Raw genomic sequence first — 26,475 nt, 5'->3', positions numbered from 1 at the left:
CAGGACCATTCTGGAGTCTGCAAAAGACCTGAGACTGGGATGGAGATTTGTCTTCCAACAAGACAATGATCCAAAACATAAAGCAAAATCTACAACGGAATGGTTCAAAAATAAACATATCCAGGTGTTAGAATGGCCAAGTCAAAGTCCAGACCTGAATCCAATCGAGAATCTGTGGAAAGAACTGAAAACTGCTGTTCACAAATGCTCTCCATCCAACCTCACTGAGCTCGAGCTGTTTTGCAAGGAGGAATGGGAAAAAATGTCAGTCTCTCGATGTGCAAAACTGATACAGCTGTAATCGCAGCTGTAATCGCAGCAAAAGGTGGCGCTACAAAGTATTAACTTAAGGGGGCTGAATAATTTTGCACAACCCAATTGTTCAGTTTTTGATTTGTTAAAAAAGTTTGAAATATCCAATAAATGTCGTTCCACTTCATGATTGTGTCCCACTTGTTGTTGATTCTTCACAAAAAAATACAGTTGTATATCTTTATGTTTGAAGCCTGAAATGTGGCAAAAGGTCGCAAAGTTCAAGGGGGCCGAATACTTTCGCAAGGCACTGTATATATATATACACAGTGGGGAGAACAAGTATTTGATACACTGCCGATTTTGCAGGTTTTCCCTCTTACAAAGCATGTAGAGGTCTGGATTTTTTTATCATAGGTACACTTCAACTGCGAGAGACAGAATGTAAAACAAAAATCCAGAAAATCACATTGTATGATTTTTAAGTAATTCATTTGCATTTTATTGCATGACATAAGTATTTGATCACCTACCAACCAGTAAGAATTCCGGCTCTCACAGACCTGTTCGTTTTTCTTTAAGAATCCCCTCCTGTTCTCCACTCATCACCTGTATTAACTGCACCTGTTTGAACTCGTTACCTGTATAAAAGACACCTGTCCACACACTCAATCAAACAGACTCCAACCTCTCCACAATGGCCAAGGCCAGAGAGCTGTGTAAGGACATCAGGGATAAAATTGTAGACCTGCACAAGGCTGGGATGGGCTACAGGACAATAGGAAAGCAGCTTGGTGAGAAGGCAACAACTGTTGGCGCAATTATTAGAAAATGGAAGAAGTTCAAGATGACGGTCAATCACCTTCGGTCTGGGGCTCCATGCAAGATCTCACCTTGTGGGGCATCAATGATCATGAGGAAGGTGAGGGATCAGCCCAACTACACGGCAGGACCTGGTCAATGACCTGAAGAGAGCTAGGACCAAAGTCTCAAAGAAAACCATTAGTAACACACTACGCCATCATGGAATAAAATCCTGCAGCGCACGCAAGGTCCCCCTGCTCAAGCCAGCACATGTCCAGCCCCGATTGAAGTTTGCCAATGACCATCTGGATGATCCAGAGAAGGAATGGGAGAAGGTCATGTGGTCTGATGAGACAAAAATAGAGCTTTTTGGTCTAAACTCCACTCGCCGTGTTTGGAGGAAGAAGAAGGATGAGTACAACCCCAAGAACACCATCCCAACCGTGAAGCATGGAGGTGGAAACATCATTCTTTGGGGATGCTTTTCTGCAAAGGGGACAGGACGACTGCACCATATTGAGGGGAGGATGGATGGGGCCATGTATCGTGAGATCTTGGCCAACAACCTCCTTCCCTCAGTAAGAGCATTGAAGATGGGTCGTGGCTGGGTCTTCCAGCATGACAACAACCCGAAACACGCAGCCAGGGCAACTAAGGAATGGCTCTGTGAGAAGCATCTCAAGGTCCTAGAGTGGCCTAGCCAGTCTCCAGACCTAAACCCAATAGAAAATCTTTGGAGGGAGCTGAAAATCCGTATTGCCCAGCGACAACCCCGAAACCTGAAGGATCTGGAGAAGGTCTGTATGGAGGAGTGGGCCAAAATCCCTGCTGCAGTGTGTGCAAACCTGGTCAAGAACTACAGGAAACGTATGATCTCTGTAATTGCAAACAAAGGTTCCTGTACCAAATATTAAGTTCTGCTTTTCTGATGTATCAAATACTTATGTCATGCAATAAAATGCAAATTAATTACTTAAAAATCATACAATGTGATTTTCTGGATTTTTGTTCTAGATTGCGTCTCTCACAGTTGAAGTGTACCTATGATAAAAAATTACAGACCTCTACATGCTTTGTAAGTAGGAAAACCTGCAAAATCGAGTATCAAATACTTGTTCTCCCCACTGTATATAGCATTCTGTTGGTGGCAAGAATTTATAATAATTTAAATTGAAAAACGTTTAAAAGTTAATAAACCATGTGTCAGAACATTGTAAATCTTTTCCCATTTATTTTGCAACCTGTATGGTGCAGCTGTCAACCTTTTTGTCCTCAAATGTAACTGGTATATTTTTCTATTTATGCCAATTATTTTCAGCCAATTTGTATCTTTAATATATGTCAAACAAGTTGAGTCCATCTTAATGTTTTCTATGATATGAACTAAACTGCAGCTAGGGTAGTCAACATGCATTCTAAGATTACAGGGGTCAGTCTAAGCAGCCTTCCGTACCTGTTAAACAAACGTGTTATGCAAGATTTTGTATTTTTGACGGATATCCATTAGCTGTAGATATGTGATAGTGGTGGAGTCGGGGCATGATGGCACAGTGTGCTGTGAAATCTGAATGGATTGTAATTTTTTCAAATTGTATAAACTGTCTTAATTTTGCTGGACACCAGGAAGAGTAGCTGCTGCTTTGGCTAATGGGGACCCATAATAAATGCATCAGACCAATCTCTATGATCATCAGAATGAGAGGGACAGAAAGAGGTGGCTTCTCTACCTTATTTTTCCTATGTTGTGGGATCAGAGGATAAGTGTCAGAGAATCAGTGAGTGAGTGGAGATTGTCAAACATTTAAGTGATCGAAACTAGATCTTAACTAGACCGTACTCGTTTCCAAGTGGCCTCACACACTCCCTAATGTGAGTAAGAGGGACGAGGGAGATCATATTTCTATTCTCACTTGGTCTTCAGAGTTGCGCAGTGGTCTAAGGCATGGCATCTCAGTGCTAGAGGCATCACTACAGACCCTGGTTCGATCCCAGGCTGTATCACAACCGGTCATGATCCGGAGACCCATAAGGCGGCACACAATTGTCGTCCTGGTTAGGGGAGGATTTGGCCAGGGTAGGCCATCATTGTAAAATAATAATTTGTCCTTAACTGACTTGCCTAGTTATATAAAGGTTAACTCTTAAGGATCCGCCCCTTTTTTCAATTTTCGCCTAAAATTACATACCCAAATCTACCTGCCTGTAGCTCAGGACCTGAAGCAAGGCTATAAATATTCTTGATACCATTTGAAAGGAAACACTTAAGTTTGTGGAAATGTAAAATTAAAGTAGGAGACAATACAACACATTAGATCTGGTAAAAGACAATACAAAAAAAAACATGTTTAAAAAATAATACTTGTACCATTATCTTTGAAATGCAAGAGAAAGGCCATAATGAATTATTCTAGCCCAGGCGCAATATAGACTTTGGCAACTAGATGCCAGGAGTGTATGGCAAAGTTTTAGACTGATCCAATGAACTATTGCATATCTATTCAAAATGTTGTATCAAGACTGCCCAAATGTGCCTAATTGGTTTATTCATACATTTTCAAGTTCATAATTGTGCACTCTCCTCAAACAATAGCATGGTATTCTTTCACTGTAATAGCTACTGTAAATTGGACAGTGCAGTTAGCTTAAATTCTTGTTAATCTATCTGCTCATATCAGTTATGTCTATGTCCTGGGATTTATTTTTGTTTCCTACAACCTCATGCTAATCACATTAGCGCAATCATCTCGAGGACAGGATATCGTTCCTCTAGAGGTTACATTTTTAAAAGATATTATTAAAAAGTTGTTTAGAATACACACAGAACCTCATGAATAAGAAAAAGTAGATTTTAATAACAGTCACAAACATATGTGATGTGGTAAAACAGCTTTTTAACAAAAACATCATCTCCACGCTCCCCCCCTTCCCTGCCACCCCCTTCTGCCCCTCATACCCGGCACCTGACCCCTCACCCCGGACCCCTGACTAGTTACCCGGGACACTACAGAGTTCTGAAGGAGTGGTTCGCTCTTCTTCAGGCGGCTCGGCTTCTCCTCACACTCACCATCAGACCTATACAGACCGGACAGAGGATTTTTATAAATGAAGAATGTGTTCACTTTGTTTTGTAAATATTGTGTACATTTGTGTTTCTCTGTTCAATAGGTAGTGTGCTGTATTTTATTTGTTTGATATTGTACTTTACTTTTTATGTATTTCATGAAATTGGACAATACTGGTCAAAAGTTTTAGGACCCCTACTCATTCTTGCGGTTTCCTTTATTTTAATTATTTTCTACATTGTAGAATAATAGTGAAGACATCAAAACTATGAAATGACACATATGGAATCATGTAGAAACCAAACGTGTTAAACAAATCAAGGTCATCTGATGCAACACTCCACCACTCTCCTCTTTTGTAAAATAGCCCTTACACAGCCTGGAGGTGTGTTTTGGGTCATTGTCCTGTTGAAAAAAAAATCATAGTCCCACTAAGCCCAAACCAGATGGTTTGCATAATGCTGTGGTAGCCATGCTGGTTAAGTGTGCCGTGAATTCTAAATAAATCACAGACATTATCACCAGCAAAACAACTCCACACCATAACACCACCACGCGTTACGGTGGGAAATACACATGCAGAGATCATCCGTTCACCCACACTGCATCTCACAAAGACACGGGCAGGTGAAACCAAAAATCTCCAATTTGGACACCTGACCAAAGGACAAATTTCCACCGGTCTATTGTCCATTGCTCTTGTTTCTTGGCCCAAGCAAGTCTCTTCTTCGTCCTTTAGTAGTGGTTTATTTGCAGAAATTCGACCATGAAGGCCTGATTCATGCAGTCTCCTCTGAACAGTTGATGTGAAGATGTGCCTGTTACTTGAACTCTGTGATGCATTTATTTGGGCTGCAATTTCTGTGGCTGGTAACTCTAATGAACGTATCCTCTCCAGCACAAGTAACTCTGGGTCTTCCACTCCTGTGGCGGTCCTCATGAGAGCCAGTTTCATCATAGAGCTTGATGCTATTTGCGACTGCACTTGAAGAAACTTTCAAAGTTCTTGAAATGTTCCGTATTGACTGATCTTTATGTCTTAAAGTAACAGACTGTTGTTTCTGTTTGCTTATTTGAGCTGTTCTTGCAATAATATGGACGGGTGGCTATTTGAAGAATCTCAAATATAAAATATATTTGGATTTCTTTCACACTTTTATGGTTACTACATATGTGTTATTTCATAGTTTTGATGTCTTCACTATTATTCTACAATGTAGAAAATAGTAAAAATAAAGAAAAACCCTTGAATGAGTAGGTGTTCTAAAACTTTTGACTGGTAATGTATATACAGGTCTCCCTCCAAAGAGACACTGGTCACAATGGTGACTCCTTGATTCAATTAAGGTAAATTAAAAAATAGACAATATGAAACACAAACCTTAATACACACACAATATACAGCCACAATAAACCGCAGTCTGAATGCTCAGAGCTCCAATAACATTCTGAAATACAGCTTGTTAAATGTTTGTTGTGGAAAGGTAAATTCATAAGGGGTGTGTGTCTGTGGTTTACCCATGGGTCAGCTTAGAGAGCAACTGCAGAGAGCGCGCCGCCCTGTCAGGCTGGGAGGGGAACTGCACCAGGAGAGACCTGAGCTGGGCTGACACCTGACCTGCAAACACACAGGGGTGGAGGTGGGTTTATAAACTGAAATTATATATATATTCCCAGGCTATTTTTGTGTTTGTATATTTGTGTGTATGCAGCACACCTGTGTTAGTTGGATTGCATGTGGGGTGTCTGGTTTGGGCTCCAGGGGAGGAGGGAGTTTCCAGAGGGGTGTGAAGCTGAATCTTCACACTGTCCCACGATGACCCCAGACCTAAACACACACACCCCCCCCCTCCAGGTAAATAAAACACACATTATGCTTCACCACCCTTGAGATAAATATACCTTGTAATATTAGAATACTAGTTGCCAAGGTTACCTGTGTTGTCCTGAGCTGGACTCTCCACGGGCTCTCCTGGAGAACGATCTAACAACTGATAGAAAGACAGATGGAGAGAGGGGTCTCATTGGTTTTCCTTAATAGACAGTTCATAGCAGGGTTAAAAAGTGGGAACCGGGTTACCGAGACTTATTAAGATTTAACACCCAAACCCACTCGCTTTCTACGAATAAATAACTGTGAAAAGCCGATAAATAAGCTTAACAAGTCACATAATAAGTTGCATGGACTCACTCTGTGTGCAAAAAATAGTGCTTAATATGATTTTTGAATGACTACCTCATCCCCTCATACCATACACATACATCTGTAAGATCCCTCAGTTGAGCAGTGAATTTCAAACACAGATTCAACTACAAAGACCAGGGCTGTTTCCCAACACTACAAAGATACAGGCGTCCTTCCCAACTCCCTTGCCGGAGAGGAAGGAAACCACTCAAGGATTTTACCATGAGGCCAATGGTGACTTTAAAACAGTTCGAGTTTAATGGCTGTGACAGGAGAAAACTGAGGATGGATCAACATATTAGTTACTCCACAATACTAACCCAATTGACAGAATTGTACAGAATAACAATATTCCAGAACATGCATCCTGTTTGCAACAAGGCACTAAAGTAAAACTGCTAAAAAAAATGTGCCCTCAGGCCCATACTCCACTACCACATATCTACAACACAAAATCCATGTGAATGTATGTATGTTATCGTGTGTCTATGCATGTGTCTGTGCCTATATTTGCGCTTGCATCAGTTACCTGACGTAGAATAGAGTTCCATGTAGTCATGGCTCTATGTAGTACTGTGCGCCTCCTAAAGTCTGTTCTGGACTTACAGTGCCTTGCGAAAGTATTCGGCCCCCTTGAACTTTGCGACCTTTTGCCACATTTCAGGCTTCAAACATAAATATATAAAACTGTATTTTTTTGTGAAGAATCAACAACAAGTGGGACACAATCATGAAGTGGAACAACATTTATTGGATATTTCAAACTTTTTTAACAAATCAAAAACTGAAAAATTGGGCGTGCAAAATTATTCAGCCCCTTTACTTTCAGTGCAGCAAACTCTCTCCAGAAGTTCAGTGAGGATCTCTGAATGATCCAATGTTGACCTAAATGACTAATGATGATAAATACAATCCACCTGTGTGTAATCAAGTCTCCGTATAAATGCACCTGCACTGTGATAGTCTCAGAGGTCCGTTAAAAGCGCAGAGAGCATCATGAAGAACAAGGAACACACCAGGCAGGTCCGAGATACTGTTGTGAAGAAGTTTAAAGCCGGCTTTGGATACAAAAAGATTTCCCAAGCTTTAAACATCCCAAGGAGCACTGTGCAAGCGATTACATTGAAATGGAAGGAGTATCAGACCACTGCAAATCTACCAAGACCTGGCCGTCCCTCTAAACTTTCAGCTCATACAAGGAGAAGACTGATCAGAGATGCAGCCAAGAGGCCCATGATCACTCTGGATGAACTGCAGAGATCTACAGCTGAGGTGGGAGACTCTGTCCATAGGACAACAATCAGTCGTATATTGCACAAATCTGGCCTTTATGGAAGAGTGGCAAGAAGAAAGCCATTTCTTAAAGATATCCATAAAAAGTGTAGTTTAAAGTTTGCCACAAGCCACCTGGGAGACACACCAAACATGTGGAAGAAGGTGCTCTGGTCAGATGAAACCAAAATGGAACTTTTTGGCAACAATGCAAAACGTTATGTTTGGCGTAAAAGCAACACAGCTGAACACACCATCCCCACTGTCAAACATGGTGGTGGCAGCATCATGGTTTGGGCCTGCTTTTCTTCAGCAGGGACAGGGAAGATGGTTAAAATTGATGGGAAGATGGATGGAGCCAAATACAGGACCATTCTGGAAGAATGTCATATGTCATATGAGTGTCATCTGATGAAGATTTTCAAAAGGTTAGTGATTCATTTTCTCTCTAAGCCTGCTTTTGTGGCTCTCTCTAACTGGGAAAAATGGCTGTTTTTTTTTATTTGGTGGTGGTCTAACAAATATATGTTGTGTTTTCGCTGTAAAACATAAAAAAAAAAAATCGGACATGATGGGTAGATGAACAAGATGTTTATCTTTCATTTGCTGTATTGGACTTGTTAGTGTGAAAGTTAAATATTTCAAAATAATATTTTTGAATTCCCTGCGCCACCTTTTCAGCTGAATGGGGGGGTGGGGGGGGTTCCCCTAGGGCATTGCCTTGCCATAACAGGTTTAAACTAATAGACTATTTGAAGAGGAATACGAGCTCTTGTTTGCTTAATATTAAATACAGCAGCTAAGCATGGGCCGGGGTATTTGGAAAAAGCCTCGGAATGGTTTTTCAAAAGCGTCAAAACTATGTAATATTTGTAGCTACTTTTTAATTAAATATCTTCAGTCAACTTGTGCAATATGTTAGGAGATAAAGATCATTGTGTTCTTCATTTCACCCGTCACATTATTATGAAGCTTACGGTAGTCCCCGTACCGTAAGCTTGATGTTTGTTTACAAGCGCACAACGATGAGGGAATGGAGACTTGGGAGTCACTCACTGTTGTGCAGCATGCGCCAGGTGATCTAATTACAGTATGGAATTCACAACTAAATGTTTGCCAGCTCAATATCTTATAACTATTAAGTTAACTGTCTAAAATGTGCTAAATGCATTTGGATTGCTAATTTAGTAACTAGTAAGCTATCTAGCTAAATGGTTAGCTTCTTACAAAATCAAGCATTTGCTTGGTAAAAACAGAGCTAGCTGTTAGCTAAATATTTGTTTTGTGCGTGCAGCAAATTGTAAGTATCATTTTTGAGTTACTTGTATAGTTTACGCACGTCGCACATTAGGGGAAGGTATAAGGTATATGCGTCAGACTAGTAATTCTAAAGATAAAAAAATAGACTATAATATTTAAAAATGTAACTCAAATTTAATAGTAATCATTGAAAGGGTACACCCTGATGGTCATTGTTAAGCAATGCATTTCCTTCCCCAGCCACATTACCATCTATGCATCCTTCATATGCGCCGTTTAGCTAGCTCATTATTTACAATAGGAAAGGTGAATGGGGAAAAAAAGTTTTATTTTCAATTAAAACTATGCAAAGGCTTGAAAATTCATTTAGCCATTTTGCGCAGTGACCCAGTACCCAAACCAGACGCAACTGGTTTCAAGTGGCCAAGAGACGGCATGCCATCTAGTGAAAGAACTGGGAATCAGACTGAGGATATATTAACAACAAAGGAGAAATGCTCACTATGTAAACACATTTGTACACACAATTTGCTTTTTGTACAAATGAACAATTTGAGATATTTTATTTCAGCTTTTAGCTGAATCAGCTTTCTCCTCATGTGTACACTAGACAAAAATATAAACGCAACATGTAAAGTGTTGGTCCTGTGTTTCATGTGCTGAAATAAAGTCTCTTGGAAATTGTTCATATGTACAAAAAGCTTATTTCTCTCAAATTGTGTATACAAATTTGTTTACATTAGTGAGCATTTATCCTTTGCCAAGATAATGCATACACCTGACGTGTGGCATATCAAGAAGCTGATTAAACAGCATGATCATAACATAGGTGCACTTTGAACTGGGGACAATAAAATGCCACTTTAAAATGAGCAGTTTTGTCACATAACACAATGCCAAAGATGTATCAAGTTTTGATGAAGTGCATTTGGCATGCTGACTGCAGGAATGTCCAGCAGAGCTGTTACCAGAGAATGTAAATCAAATCAAATCAAATCGTATTTGTCACATACACATGGTTAGCAGATGTTAATGCGAGTGTAGCGAAATGCTTGTGCTTCTAGTTCCGACAATGCAGTAATAACCAACAAGTAATCTAACTAACAATTCCAAAACTACTGTCTTGTACACAGTGTGAGGGGATAAAGAATATGTACATAAGGATATATGAATGAGTGATGGTACAGAGCAGCATAGGCAGATACAGTAGATGGTATCGAGTACAGTATATACATATGAGATGAGTATGTAAACAAAGTGGCATAGTTAAAGTGGTTAGTGATACATGTATTACATAAGGATACAGTCGATGATATAGAGTACAGTATATACGTATGCATATGAGATGAATAATGTAGGGTAAGTAACATTATATAAGGTAGCATTGTTTAAAGTGGCTAGTGATATATTTACATCATTTCCCATCAATTCCCATTATTAAAGTGGCTGGAGTTGAGTCAGTGTCAGTGTGTTGGCAGCAGCCACTCAATGTTAGTGGTGGCTGTTTAACAGTCTGATAGCCTTGAGATAGAAGCTGTTTTTCTGTCTCTCGGTCCCAGCTTTGATGCACCTGTACTGACCTCGCCTTCTGGATGATAGCGGGGTGAACAGGCAGTGGCTCGGGTGGTTGATGTCCTTGATGATCTTTATGGCCTTCCTGTGACATCGGGTGGTGTAGGTGTCCTGGAGGGCAGGTAGTTTGCCCCCGGTGATGCGTTGTGCAGACCTCACTACTCTCTGGAGAGCCTTACGGTTGAGGGCGGAGCAGTTGCCGTACCAGGCGGTTATACAGCCCGCCAGGATGCTCTCGATTGTGCATCTGTAGAAGTTTGTGAGTGCTTTTGGTGACAAGCCAAATTTCTTCAGCCTCCTGAGGTTGAAGAGGCGCTGCTGCGCCTTCTTCACAATGCTGTCTGTGTGAGTGAACCAATTCAGTTTGTCTGTGATGTGTATGCCGAGGAACTTAAAACTTGCTACCCTCTCCACTACTGTTCCATCGATGTGGATGGGGGGTGTTCCCTCTGCTGTTTCCTGAAGTCCACAATCATCTCCTTAGTTTTGTTGATAATAACAATAATGTATTGTTATTTAGTGCTGGTATTAATGTTTTTAAATGCTCTCTTACAGAGCAGATGGTTTTTATATTAGTTTTCCTTTTGTTATTATTATTATTATAGCCTGCTAATCAGTATTTAATAGTTGTATGCATTGTAAGGAGTTAAGTACAGCAAAAGGGACAAAGTAAGCCGCCTCTAACATCATTTTAGAGACTTTGGCTAACCAAGTGTAACCACGACAGCCCAGGATCTCCTATGAGATCAGACACCCGGACAGCTGGTGAAACTGGGTTTGAACAACTGAAGAATTTCTGCACTGACCTAATCTGCGTGCTCGTCGTCCTCACCAGGATCTTGACCGGACTGCATTTCGGCATCTTAACCGACTTCAGTGGGCAAATGCATACCTTCAATGGCCACTCCGACAAATCATCAAACAGGCAAAGCGTCAATACAGGGCTAAGATTGAATCGTACTACACCGGCTCCGACGCTTGTCTTATGTGGCAGGGCTTGCAAACTATTACAGACTATAAAAGGGAAGCAAGCACAGCCACGAGCTGCCAAGTGACACAAGCCTACCAGGTGAGCTAAATCACTTCTATGCTCGCTTCGAGGCAAGCAACACTGAGGCATGCATGAGAGGATCAGCTGTTCCAGACGACTGTGTGATCACGCTCTCCGTAGCAGACGTGTGTAAGACCTTTAAACAGGTCAACATTCACAACTAAGGAACACCTACATGAGAATGCTATTCAATGACTACAGCTCAGCGTTCAACACCATTGTACCCTCAAAGCTCATCAATAAGGTAAGGACCCTGGGACTAAACACCTCCCTCTGCAACTGGATCCTGGACTTCCTGACGGGCCACCCCCAGGTGGTGAGGGTAGGTAGCAACACATCTACCACGCTGATCCTCCGAGAGCATCTTCAGGGGTGCGTTCTCAGTCCCCTCCTGTACTCCCTGTTCACCCACGACTGCATGGCCAGGTACGACTCCAACACCATCATTAAGTTTGCAGACGACACAACAGTGGTAGGCCTGATCACCAACAACGACGTGACAGCCTATAGGGACTAGGTCAGAGACCTGGCTGGGTGGTGCCAGAATAACAACCTATCCCTCAACGTAACCAAGACTAAGGAGATGATTGTGGACTACAGGAAAAGGGGCACCGAGCACGTCCCCATTCTCATCGACGGGGCAGTAGTGGAGCAGGTTGAGAGCTTCAAATTCCTTGGTGTCCACATCAACAACAAACTAGAATGGTCCAAACACACCAAGACAGTCGTGAAGAGGGCACGACAAAGCCAATTCCCCCTCAGGAAACTAAAAAAATGTGGCTTGGGTCCTCAGATCCTCAAAAGGTTCTACAGCTGCAACATCGAGAACATAACTGCATAACTGCCTGGTACGGCAACTGCTCGGCCTCCGACCGCAAGGCACTACAGGTAGTGCGTACCTGCATTCCCAGACCTCTACACCAGGCAGTGTCAGAGGAAGGCCCTAAAAATTGTCAATGACCCCAGCCACCCCAGTCATAGACTGTTATAGACTGCAAGTTCTCCCACTTAAAAAGATGAGAAGCCTGTAATTTTCATCATAGGTACGCTTCAACTATGATAGACAAAATGAGAAAAAGAAATCCAGAAAATCACGTTGTAGGATTTTTAATGAATTTATTTGCAAATTATGGTGGAAAATAAGTATTTGGTCAATAACAAAAGTTTATCTCGATACTTTATTATATACCCTTTGTTGGCAATGACAGAGGTCAAACATTTTCTGTAAGTCTTCACAAGGTTTTCACACACTGTTGCTGGTATTTTGACCCATTCCTCCATGGAGATCTCATCAAGAGCAGTGATGTTTTGGGGCTGTTGCTGGGCAACACGGACTTTCAACTCCCTCCAAAGATTTTCTATGGGGTTGAGATCTGGAGACTGGCTAGGCCACTCCAGGACCTTGAAATGCTTCTTACGAAGCCACTCCTTCGTTGCCCGAGCGGTGTGTTTGGGATCATTGTCATGCTGAAAGACCCAGCCACGTTTCATCTTCAATGCCCTTGCTGATGAAAGGAGGCTTTCACTCAAAATCTCACGATACATGGCCCCATTCATTCTTTCCTTTACACGGATCAGTCGTCCTGGTCCCTTTGCAGAAAAACATCCCCAAAGCATGATGTTTCCACCCCCATGCTTCACAGTAGGTATGGTGTTCTTTGGATGCAAGTCAGCATTCTTTGTCCTCCAAACACGAGTTGCGTTTTTACCAAAAAGTTATATTTTGGTTTCATCTGACCATATGACATTCTCCCAATCTTCTTCTGGATCATCCAAATGCTCTCTAGCAAACTTCAGACGGGCCTGGACATGTACTGGCTTAAGCAGGGGGACACGTCTGGCACTGCAGGATTTGAGTCCCTGGCGGCGTAGTGTGTTACTGATGGTAGGCTTTGTTACTTTGGTCCCAGCTCTCTGCAAGTCATTCACTAGGTCCCCCCGTGTGATTCTGGGATTTTTGCTCACCGTTCTTGTGATCATTTTGACCCCACGGGGTGAGATCTTGCGTGGAGCCCCAGATCGAGGGAGATTATCAGTGGTCTTGTATGTCTTCCATTTCCTAATAATTGCTCCCACAGTTGATTTCTTCAAACCAAGCTGCTTACCTATTGCAGATTCAGTCTTCCCAGCCTGGTGCAGGTCTACAATTTTGTTTCTGGTGTCCTTTGACAGCTCTTTGGTCTTGGCCATAGTGGAGTTTGGAGTGTGACTGTTTGAGGTTGTGGACAGGTGTCTTTTATACTGATAACAAGTTCAAACAGGTGTCATTAATACAGGTAGCGAGTGGAGGACAGAGGAACCTCTTAAAGAAGAAGTTACAGGTCTGTGAGAGCCAGAAATCTTACTTGTTTGTAGGTGACCAAATACTTATTTTCCACCATAATTTGCAAATAAATTCATTAAAAATCCTACAACGTGATTTTCTGGAATTTTTTTCTCTCTCATTTTGTCTGTCATAGTTGAAGTGTACCTATGATGAAAATTACAGGCCTCATCTTTTTAAGAGGGAGAACTTGCACAATTGGCGGCTGACTAAATACTTTTTTGCCCCACTGTATGCAGTCACTTTAAATCAAATCAAATTTTATTTGTCACATGTGTTAGCAGATGTTAATGCGGGTGGTTGTTGTCCTTGATGATCTTTATGGCCTTCCTGTGACATCGGGTGGTGTAGGTGTCCTGGAGGGCAGGTAGTTTGCCCCCGGTGATGAGTTGTGCAGACCTCACTACCCTCTGGAGAGCCTTACGGTTGTGGGCGGAGCAGTTGCCGTACCAGGCGGTGATACAGCCCGGCAGGATGCTCTCGATTGTGCATCTGTAGAAGTTTGTGAGTGCTTTTGGTGACAAGCCAAATTTATTCAGCCTCCTGAGGTTGAAGAGGCGCTGCTGCGCCTTCTTCACGATGCTGTCTGTGTGGGTGGACCAATTCAGTTTGTCTGTGATGTGTACGCTGAGGAACTTAAAACTTACTACCCTCTCCACTACTGTTCCATTGATGTGGATAGGGGGGTGTTCCCTCTGCTGTTTCCTGAAGTCCACAATCATCTCCTTAGTTTTGTTGACGTTGAGTGTGAGGTTATTTTCCTGACACCACACTCCGAGGGCCCTCACCTCCTCCCTGTAGGCCGTCTCGTCGTTGTTGGTAATCAAGCCTACCACTGTTGTGTCGTCCGCAAACTTGATGATTGAGTTGGAGGCGTGCGTAGCCACGCAGTCGTGGGTGAACAGGGAGTACACTATACATTCATGTACATACTACCTCCATTAGCCCAACTAATCAGTGGCTAACCGGGCTACCACCATTGTGTCCCGCCACCCGCCAACCCCTCTTTTAAGCTACTGCTACTCTGTTTATCATATATGCATAGTCACTTTAATCATATCTACATGTACATACTACCTCAATCAGCCCGACTAACCGGTGCCTCCCTACTGTTATAGTTACCTATTGTTAACCTAATACCTCATTTTTGGGGGGTTAAAATTACACTGTTGGTTAGAGCCTATAAGTAAGCATTTCACTGTAAGGTTGTATTTGGCACATGTGACAAATCAACGTGATCTTCCTGTCTGGGTTGGCGCCCCCCCTTGGGTTGTGCTGTGGTGAGATCTTTGTGGGCTATACTCGGCCTTGTCTCAGGATGGTAAGTTGGTGGTTGAAGATATCCCTCTAGTGGTGTGGGGGCTGTGCTTTGGCAAAGCAGGTGGGGTTATCATTGGATGGGGCCACAGCGCACCTGCCTGCTTGACCTCTTCACCGGATGTGCTACCTGTCCCAGACCTGCTGTTTTCAACTCTCTAGAGACAGCAGAGTAGCGGTAGAGATACTCTGAATGTGATCGGCTACGAAAAGCCAACTGACATTTACTCCTGAGGTGCTGACCTGTTGCACCCTCGACAACCACTGTGATTATTATTATTTGACCCTGTTGGTCATCTATGAACATTTGAACATCTTGGCCATGTTCTGTTATAATCTCCACCCAGCACAGCCAGAAGAGGACTGGCCACCTCTCATAACCTGCTTTCTCTCTAGGGTTCTTCCAAGGTTCTAGCCTTTCTAGGGAGTTTTTCCTAGCCACCGTGCTTCTACACCTGCATTGCTTGCTGTTTGTGGTTTTAGTCTGGGTATCTGTACAGCACTGCGATATCAGCTGATGTAAAGGGCTTAATAAATACATTTGATTAGAGATGTATGCTCTTCACAGATGAATCCCAGTTTCAACTTTACCGGGCAGATGGCAGACAGCATCGTGTGGGCAAGCGGTTTGCTGATGTCAATGTTGTGAACAGATGGTGGGGTGGTGGTGGGGTTCTGGTATGGGCAGGCATAAGCTACGGACAATGGACACAACTGCATTTTATCGATGGCAATTTGAATGCATAGAGATACCGTGATGAGATCCTCAGGTCCATTGTCATACCATTTAGCCATCACCTCATGTTTCAGCATGATAATGCACGGCCCCATGTCACAAGGCTCTGTTCCTGGAAGCCGAAAATGTCCCAGTTCTTCCATGGCCTGCATACTCACCAGACATGTCACCCATTGAGCATGTATGTTCGGGATGCTCTAGATAGACGTGTAACACAGCATGTTCCAGTTCCCGCCAATATCCAGCAAAGCCATTGAAGAGGAGTGGGACAACATTCCACAATCAACAGCCTGACCAACTCTACACAAAGGAGATGTGTCATGAGGTAAATGGTGGTTACACCAGATATTGACCTTTTTTAACCTCTCTAGGGTATGTGGGACGCTAGCGTCCCATCTGGCCAACATCCAGTGAGGTTGCAGAGCGCCAAATTCAATTACAGAAATGCTCATTATAAAAATTCTGAAAACAAAACATATTTTACATAGGTTTAAAGATTACCTTCTTGTTAAACCAACCACAGTGTCATATTTATAAAATGCTTTTTTGGCGAAAGCATACCTAGCCCAGAACATACCTAGCCCAGAAGATAGCCCAGTTGACAAATTATTACAAACAGTAACCAGCCAAGCAGAAGCGCTAAAAAACTCAGAAATAGAGATACAGAGATCCCTTATCTTTGATGATCTTCATATGGTGGCAATCACAAGACATTAATTTACTCAATAAATGTTCCTTTTGTTTGATGAAGTCTCTCTATATCCAAAAACCTCCATTTTGTTAGCGCGTTTTCTTCAGTAATCCACAGGCTCAAACTCAGTTAAAACAAATCAGACAAAAAATCTAAATTGTATCCGTGAAGTTCATAGAAACATGTCAAACAATGTTTATATTCAATTGTCAGGTTGTTTTTTTTAGCCTAAATGATCTATAATATTTCAACCGGACAAATCTACTTCCTGAATGGATTTTTCTCAGGTTTTCGCCTGCTAAATCAGTACTGTTATTCTCACAGACACTATTTTAACAGTTTTGGAAACTTTAGAGTGTTTTCTATCCAAATCAGTTATACCAGTTATATGCATATCATATCTTCTGGGTCCGAGTAGCAGGCCGTTTAATTTGGGCATGCTTTTCATCCAAAATTCCAAATGCTGCCCCCTACCCTAGAGAGCTTAAAGGTATTTTATTGTACCTTTATTTAACTAGGCAAGTCAGTTAAATTCTTATTTTCAATGACGGCATAGGAACAGAACTGCCTGTTCAGGGGCAGAACGACATATTTGTACCTTGTCAGCTCGGGGGTCCAACGTTCTAACCACTAGGCTACCCTGCCGTATCCGTGACCAACAGATGCATATCTATATTCCCAGTCATGTGAAATCCATAGATTAGGGCCTGAAAAATGTATTTCAATTGACTGATTTCCTTATATGAACTGTAACTCAGTACATTTTTTTAAATTGTTGCATGTCGCATTTATATTGTTGTTCAGTATATTTTATTCCTGTAAAAGGTATGGAATGTTGCACAAGCCCTGCATTTTTAAAACGGCCGTTACTCAATGGGAATTTGCATATTTAGGGTGCCACCATTAGTTAAGATCTGAGAAAGATATATATATATATATTTATATATAGTGGAACAGTAGTTGGTGACATATTATATCTCAAACCTAGACTTTTAAATATCTTAGGCACCCCCTACAAAAAAAACCTGTAAATGTATGTTTTTATTTGGTTTGCTGCATCTTGGGCTCTGTCGTCGTCACATTGGGATTCAGATAAAGGTGTCAGAAACACAGTTATTACCTTTCTAACAGTACTAAGCATGGGTTTGTAAGACAGTTTTAAAACCAAAATGTACTTTGAGGGTATTATACAATATTAGGCGTTGTTTAGAAAATTCCACCAGAGTTTAACAGGTTAATGTATGGATCAGCATCAGGCTTAAATCAAAGCGCTAATCAAATCCAGACATTTACAGTCCATCCGTTAAGTATTCAAACCCGTTGACTTTTTCCACATTTTGCTACATTACAGCCTTATTTTAAAATGGATTAAATAACAAATAAACACCCCATACTGACAAAGTGAAAACAAGTCTAGAAATATTTGCAAATGTATAAAAAAAAAATTAACAGTAAAACCAGTTTATGTAAAACTGTACATGTAAGGTCCCACAGTTGACAGTGCATTTCAGAGCCAAAACCAAGCCATGAGGTCAAAGGAATAGAGCTCCAAGACAGGATTGTGTCGAGGCACAGATCTGGGGAAGGGTACCAAAACATTTCTGCAGCATTGAAGGTCCCCAAGAACAGTGGCCTCCATCATTCTTAAATAGAAGAAGTTTGGAACCACCAAGACTCTTCCTAGAGCTGTCTGCCTGGCCAAACTGAGCAATTGGGGGAGAATGGCCTTGGACAGGGAGGTGACCAACAACCTGATGGTCACTCTGACAGAGTTCCAGAGTTCATCTGTGGAGAACCTTCCAGAAGGTGGCAGCATCAGGCTGTGGGGATGTTTTTTAGCGGCAGGGACCAGAAGACTAAGTCAGGATCAAGGGAAAGATGAACAGAGCAAAGTACAGAGATATCATTGATGAAAATCAGCTTCAGAGTGCTCGGGACCTCACACTGGGACGAAGGTTCCCCTTCCAACAGGACAACGACCCTAAGCACACAGCCAAGACAAAGCAGGAGTGGCTTCGGGATAAGTCTCTGAATGTCCTTGAGTGGCCCAGCCAGAGCCCGGACTTGAACCCGATCGAACATCTCTGGAGAGACCCGAAAATAGCTGTGCAACCTGACAGAACTTGAAGATCTGCAGAGAAGAATGGGAGAAACTCCCCAAATACAGGTGTGCAAAGCTTGTAATCGCTGCAAGAGGTGCTTCAACAAAGTACAGAGTAATGTGTCTGAATACTTATGTAAACGTGATATTTCCTATGCTTTTTTGTATAAATTTGCAAGAAAAAATGTAAACCTGTTTTTTCTTTGTCATTATGGGTAGATTGTGTGTAGATTGATGAGGGATAAAAACTATTTATCAACTTTAAAATAAGGCTGTAACGTAACAAAATGTGGAAAAAGTCAAGGGGTCTGATACTTTCCGAATGCACTGCATATGCTTTAGAAATACACTTACAGTTTTGGCAGAAAATACAGGGAGAAAAGTGACTAATTCTCGGGATGGAACTTTTGTAAAATAACAGGGAAATATTCAAACCTAGTTCATAGTTTTAGAGAACTGTGTGTAAGTGAAAGTAAAGAGAACACAGACAGAGTGTGTGTGAGTTTGTGTGTGTCACAGATAGCAAGAGAGAGGTACTCACCATGGCGACATAGTACTGTAGTTCACTCCTCCTTCCGGGGTCAAAGCTAGGGCTGGGGCCAGAGGTGAAGCTGGGACCCCTCTCCGCCCACTGTTGCCTCTCTCCACTCTCAGCTCTCTGTCTTTGTCCCTTATGCTCCTCTTCCTCCGCCACACATCCCCTCAGATCTCCCCCTCTGTCACACAGCTCCTCAAGTCCTGCTACACAAACACACAGAAAAGTGTCAATGTAGACACAAGCATAGAGTATATTTAGCTGTGTAGAGAGATTAACCCAGGATGTGTACGATTGTGCTTTTTTGTTAATTTATTTGCATTTGTAAGAAAAAGGGGTCGGAGTGCCTTCTGAGAATTCGTATGTGATCAACAAAAAACACTTCCTTCCATTCTGCTAGCAAACTTGCAATCTTTGGACAGTAAAAATAGATGACCTACGCGGAAGATTAAACTACCAAAGGGACATTAAAAACTGTAATATCTTAGTGTCTTCATTCAGCCACGTCGCTGTGAAGCATTATCAACATACAGCTGGCTGGTTATACGCAGCACCGGCAGGATAGAACAGCGGCATCTGGTAAGACAAGGGGCGGCGGACTATGAATTTTTGTAAATAACAACTGGTGCACGATATCTAAGGAAGTCTCGAGCTATTACTCGCCTGAGGTAGAATATCTCATGATAAACTGTAGACCACACTACCTACCTAGAGAGTTTATCTGCATTTTTCATAGCTGTTTTACATACCACCACAGTCAGAGGCTGGCACTACGACAGCATTGAATGAGCTGTGTTCCGCCATATGCAAACACGCTCACCCAGAGGTGGCGCTCCAAGTAGCAGGGGACTTTAATGCAGGGAAACTTAAATCAGTTTAACCAAATTTATATCAGCATGTTAAATGTGCAACCAGAGGGGAAAATAAAACTCTGGACCACCTTTACTCCACACAGAGACGCATACAAAGCTCTCCTACCATTTGGCAAATCTGATCATAATTCTATCCTCCTGATTCCGGCTTACAAGCAAAAATTAAAAGTAGGAAGCACCAATGACTAGATCAATAAAAAAAGTGGTCAGACGAGGCAGATGCTAAGCTACAGGACTGTTTTGCTAGCACAGACTGAAATATGTTCCAGGATTCCTCTGATGGCATTGAGGAGTACACCACATCAGTCATTGGCTTCATCAGTAAGTGCATCGATGACGTCGTCCCCACAGTGACCGTACAGTGGGGCAAAAAAGTATTTTGTCAGCCACCAATTGTGCAAGTTCTCCCACTTAAAAAGATGAGAGGTACACTTCAAATGCCATGGTACACTTCAAATATGATAGACAAAATGAGAAGAAAAAAAATCCAGAAAATGACATTGTAGGATTTTTAATGAATTTATTTGCAAATTATGGTGGAAAATAAGTATTTGGTCAATAACAAAAGTTTCTCAATACTTTGTTATATACCCTTTGTTGACAATGACAGAGGTCAAACATTTTCTGTAAGTCTTCACAAGGTTTTCACACACTGTTGCTTGTATTTTGGCCCATTCCTCCATGCAGATCTCCTCTAGAGCAGTGATGTTTTGGGGCTGTTGCTGGGCAACACAGACTTTCAACTCCCTCCAAAGATTTTCTATGGGGTTGAGATCTGGAGACTGGCTAGGCCACTCCAGGACCTTGAAATGCTTCTTACAAAGCCACTCCTTCGTTGCCCGGGCGGTGTGTTTGGGATCATTGTCATGCTGAAAGACCCAGCCACGTTTCATCTTCAATGTCCTTGCTGATGGAAGCAGGTTTCACTCAAAATCTCACGATACATGGCCCCATTCATTCTTTCCTTTACACGGATCAGTCGTCCTGGTCCCTTTGCAGAAAAACAGCCCCAAAGCATGATGTTTCCACCCCCATGATTCACAGTAGGTATGGTGTTCTTTGGATGCAACTCAGCATTCTTTGTCCTCCAAACACGACGAGTTGAGTTTTTACCCAAAATTTCTATTTTGGTTTCATCTGACCATATGGCAATCTCCGAATCTTCTTCTGAATCATCTAAATGCACTCTAGCAAACTTCAGACGGGCCTGGACATGTACTGGCTTAACCAGGGGGACACGTCTGGCACTGCAGGATTTGAGTCCCTGGCGGCGTAGTGTGTTACTGATGGTAGGCTTTGTTACTTTGGTCCCAGCTCTCTGCAGGTCATTCACTAGGTCCACCCGTGTGGTTCTGGGATTTTTTCTCACCGTTCTTGTGATCATTTTGACCCCACGGGATGAGATCTTGCGTGGAGCCCCAGATCGAGGGAGATTATCCAGTGGTCTTGTATGTCTTCCATTTCCTAATAATTGCTCCCACAGTTGATTTCTTCAAACCAAGCTGCTTACCTATTGCAGATTCAGTCTTCCCAGCCTGGTGCAGGTCTAAAATTTTGTTTCTGGTATCCTTTGACAGCTCTTTGGTCTTGGCCATAGTGGAGTGTGACTGTTTTAGGTTGTGGACAGGTGTCTTTTATACTGATAACAAGTTCAAACAGGTGCCATTAATACAGGTAACGAGTGAGGACAGAGGAGCCTCTTAAAGAAGTAGTTACAGGTCTGTCAGAGCCAGAAATCTTGCTTGTTTGTAGGTGACCAAATACTTATTTTCCATCATAATTTGCAAATAAATTCATTAAAAATCCTACAATGTGATTTTCTGGAATTTTTTTTCTCATTTTGTCTGTCATAGTTGAAGTGTACCTATGATAAAAAGATGAGACAGGCCTGTAATTTTCAAGTGGGAGAACTTGCACAATTGGTGGCTGACTAAATCATTTTTTGCCCCACTGTACATACCCCAACCAGTAGCCATGGATTACAGGCAACATCCACAGAGCTAAAGGCTAGAGCTGCCGCTTTCAAGGCGCGGGACTCTAACCCGGAAGCTTATAACGAATCCCGCTATGCCCTCTGACGAACCGTCAATACAGGACTAAGATCGAATCATACTACAGCGGCTATGACGCTCGTCGGATGTGGCATTAGACTACAAAAGGGAAGCACAGCCGAGAGTTGCTCAGTGACACAAACCTACCAGACGAGATAAACTACTTCTATGCTCTCACATGCATGAGAGCATCAGCTGTTCCGAAAGACTGTGTGATCACGCTCTCTGCAGCCGATGTAAGACCTTTAGACAGGTCATCATTCACAAGGTCACAGGGCCAGACGGATTATCAGGACGTGTACTGGAGGCATGCGCTGACCAACTGGCAAGTGTCTTCACTGACATTTACAACCACTCCCTGTTCAAGTCTTTAATACCAACATGTTTTAACCTCCCTGTGCAAGGAACCTGGTAGCGGGCTGAAATTCCACAACATACGGTGATCGCTGCATAAATAGTCATATTAAACATTCATGAAAATACAAGTGTCTCACATGTATCGAAAGCCTAGAATCTTGCTAATCCAACTGCGTTGTCAGGTTTAAAAAAGGATTTACTGCGAAAGAATACGATGCGATTATCTGAGGATAGAGCCCCATAAAAAAATATATATTTCAACCAGCACAGGCGTAACAAAATCACAAACTGCATTAAAATTAATCGTTTACCTTTGACGATCTTCGTCTGTTTGCAATCCCAATGCTCATTGTTACACAATGAATTATCTTTTGTTTGATAAAATCTGTTTTTATAGCCTAACACGAAACATTTTGTGAACCGCTTGTGTCGTGAATTCCGTCTCATTCCATTTTCGACGACACATTCCAGGGTAAATACCCACACAAAACGTGACTTTTCCAGTCATGTTTGGTTTCATTGCAATCAACTGGTTTGTTTGTAACACAACCAAACCTGATGGGCCATTTCGCGGGACGTATTGACTGAAAGAAACTGATTTGAAGACAACAAGTAATGACATCACTGTGCACCAATGATATGACCACTGATTGATTTACTTTTTAAACCCAATGACCACTGATCGTCTTGAAATCTAGCTGGGTAGATAGCCAATGAGCGGAGGTAAACGGCAATATGCAATGGTCATGTGTTGGAAGACCAACCCATGTAGTAAACTCCGGCGTAAAGAGAGTCAATCGCTATTGAAGTTTTATACCGGAAGGAGCTACGCATATTACGCACAGCATTGTTTGGTAAACGCGCAGATTCAGCTGTTTATACACTGCTCAAAATAATAAAGGGAACACTTAAACAACACAATGTAACTCCAAGTCAATCACACTTCTGTGAAATCAAACTGTCCACATAGGAAGCAACACTGATTGACAATAAATTTCACATGCTGTTGTGCAAACCACTTCTCAGTTCCTATGCTTCCTGGCTGATGTTTTGGTCACTTTTGAATGCTGGCGGTGCTTTCACTCTAGTGGTAGCATGAGACGGAGTCTACAACCCACACAAGTGGCTCAGGTAGTGCAGCTCATCCAGGATGGCACATCAATGCGAGCTGTGGCGTCTCCAGACTCTGTCACATGCTCAGTGTGAACCTGCTTTCATCTGTGAAGAGCACAGGGCGCCAGTGGCGAATTTGCCAATCTTGGTGTTCTCTGGCAAATGCCAAACGTCCTGCACGGTGTTGGGCTGTAAGCACAACCCCCACCTGTGGACGTCGGGCCCTCATACCACCCTCATGGAGTCTGTTTCTGACCGTTTGAGCAGACACATGCACATTTGTGGCCTGCTGGAGGTCATTTTGCAGGGCTCTGGCAGTGCTCCTCTTGCTCCTCCTTGCACAAAGGCGGAGGTAGCGGTCCTGCTGCTGGGTTGTTGCCCTCCAACGGCCTCCTCCATGTCTCCTGATGTACTGGCCTGTCTCCTGGTAGAGCCTCCATGCTCTGGAAACTACGCTGACAGACACAGCAAACCTTCTTGCCACAGCTAGCATTGATGTGCCATCCTGGATGAGCTGCACTACCTGAGCCACTTGTGTGGGTTGTAGACTCCGTCTCATGCTACTGTAACAGGGTTATATTGGTGATTCCCCTTGCCACTTTATTGTTAAGCCAATGGGTTTTTGGTTTGAGTTTGTCTTGCCTTCACCTACTCAACATGGCATCTTATTGGCTGGTTTGCGTAGCTTGCTTACGAGGGGGGATGTTCCAGTTAGAATCGTCCCAGTGAACAAGCACCAAACCAGCGGTAAGTTGTTGGTTGCAAAGCACTGTACATCAAAAGTGATTTTTATACTCTCAAGTGATGATTTAAATGTACAATTTATATCAAATTGTTTGTAAATGTTATTCGAACATCACACATACGATGCAGCGGTTTTTGGAGAATATTTGTTGTGCATTTTGTTGTAGAGAATTCCCGCCAGTACTAGCTAGCAACTTACTGTGTCTGGTGGGGGGGGTTCATATATTTTGTACAGTGCGTGAGTGCAGAGTTGGATGGTGAGACGTGCATTGCATGACGTGCAATTTTGTGTCGTTCTTATCAGGTACATTGTTAAAGATATTATATTGTAATTGTATTATTTTGGTAACTAGCCCAGTGAACAAGCACAAAACCAGCATGCGTGAGTGCAGAGTTGGATGGTGAGACGTGCATTGCATGACGTGCAATTTTGTGCCGTTCCTAACAGAATAAATCTACATGACTGGTGCTACATGTTGGAGTTCCGTGTCGATGACTGATTGTACACAACGCAAGAAGAGTACTGTTACACTACCACTAGAGTGAAAGCACCGCCAGCATTCAAAAGTGACCAAAACATCAGCCAGGAAGCATAGGAACTGAGAAGTGGTCTGTGGTCACCCCCTGCAGAACCACTCCTTTATTGGGGGTGTCTTGCAAATTGCCTATAATTTCCACCTGTTGTCTATTCCATTTGCACAACAGCATGTGAAATGTATTGTCAATCAGTGTTGCTTCCTAAGTGGACAGTTTGATTTCACAGAAGTGTGATTGACTTGGAGTTACATTGTGTTGTTTAAGTGTTCCCTTAATTTTTTTGAGCAGTGTATATATACACACACAGACATAGGCTATGGTCGTTCTCATACAAACAAACAGACCCTCACTCACAATGACTAGCTAACGTGTACTTTACCCATTTCATTACATCTTTATATATTGCAAATAAAATGTAAAAACAATCACAAATAATATTTTATATTAATTTCAAACAATGGCATTAGCATGAGAGCAAGTTACCAGTTCAAAACAATGTCCTCTCCGTTCAAAAAATAGGCCTCAGTTTCAGAATCAAAGCTATGGGAGCTAATGGAGTCTTCAAAAAGCAGATTTGTCTCACTTTCACGATCAAATTGTTTCTACATTCATATATCTAGTCTTAGAATTAGCTTTCCTTGACTTATTCACCATGATGTTGGATAAATAAACAGCTGAATATGCAAGTCACCGAAATACTGCTGTGAGTAATAAGCGTCGCTCCTTCACGGTTGAATTGGCAATGGCGAAAGAACGGTCCTTACGCCAGCGTTCAATGGAAAGGTTTGTTTAAAACAAAGAACCATGGGATATTGCCGTTTACCTCTGCTCATTGGCTATCTACCCAGCTAGATTTCAAGACGATCAGTGGTCATTGGGTTAAAATACAGTCAATGAACGAGACAGTGGTCATATAATTGGTGCACAATGGGCTCGTCACTTGTTGTCTTCCAATCGGTTTTTCCGGGTCAATACGTCCCTCAAAATGACCCATCAAGTTTGGTTGTGTTACAAACAAACAGTTGATTGCAAGGACACCAAACATGACTGGATAAAGTCAGGGAAAGTCTGTCTATTTTATGTTGGATGGTACGTCGAAAATTGAATAACACGAAATTCAACGAGATAAGCGTTCACAAAATGTTTCGTGTTAGGCTATAAAAAATGGATTTAACCGAACAAAAGACCATTCATTGTGTAACAACGAGCCTTGGGATTTGCAACCACAGCAAGATCTTCAAAGGTAAACGATTTATTTCAATGCAATGCGATTTTGTTACGCAAGTGCTGGTTGAATAAGTAGTTTGATATGGGTCTGTGCTCAGATAATCGCAGCGTATTCTTTCGCAATAAATAATTTTTTAAATCTGACAACGCAGTTGGATTAGCAAGATTCTAGGCTTTCGAACCATGTGAGACACTTGTATTTTCATGAATGTTTAATATGACTATTTATGTAGCGATCACCGTATGTTGTCGAATTTAATCCCGCTAACGGATTCAGTGCGCAGAGAGGTTAAAGATACAACAATAAAAAGAAAAACGTATGTTTTTTTTCAATGTATTATCTAAACAAGATCTATTGTGTTATATTCTCCTACATTCAATTCACATTTACACAAACTTCAGAGTGTTTTCTT

The 26,475-nt window shown here is 42.1% G+C and overlaps 1 protein-coding gene across 5 annotated transcripts in view; it reads right to left on the bottom strand.

The window, feature by feature from the left end:
* Positions 1–3,888: 3,888 nt before the first annotated feature.
* The window catches only part of cntrob (centrobin, centrosomal BRCA2 interacting protein), a 40,281-nt gene continuing 17,694 nt past the window's right edge, over positions 3,889–26,475 (bottom strand). For 2 of the 5 annotated variants that reach the window (XM_036933364.1, XM_036933365.1), the window contains exons 17-21: positions 19,168–19,367; positions 6,055–6,109; positions 5,836–5,967; positions 5,637–5,736; positions 3,889–4,128 (exon numbers count right to left, since the gene is read on the bottom strand). In XM_036933364.1, the coding sequence (XP_036789259.1) occupies positions 3,960–4,128; positions 5,637–5,736; positions 5,836–5,967; positions 6,055–6,109; positions 19,168–19,367 (656 nt within the window). In that variant the 3' untranslated portion in view covers positions 3,889–3,959. Of the gene's footprint in view, positions 4,129–5,636; positions 5,737–5,835; positions 5,968–6,054; positions 6,110–19,167; positions 19,368–26,475 lie in introns of those variants that run through there. The other 3 variants (XM_036933366.1, XM_036933367.1, XR_005034177.1) reach the window with 3 other exon arrangements.

This window comes from Oncorhynchus mykiss, chromosome 10, assembly GCF_013265735.2.
Source record: "Oncorhynchus mykiss isolate Arlee chromosome 10, USDA_OmykA_1.1, whole genome shotgun sequence".
In the NCBI taxonomy this organism is placed as follows: domain Eukaryota; kingdom Metazoa; phylum Chordata; class Actinopteri; order Salmoniformes; family Salmonidae; genus Oncorhynchus; species Oncorhynchus mykiss.
Note: the sequence above shows the minus strand (reverse complement) of the source record. Positions and strands in the feature narration are given on the sequence as shown.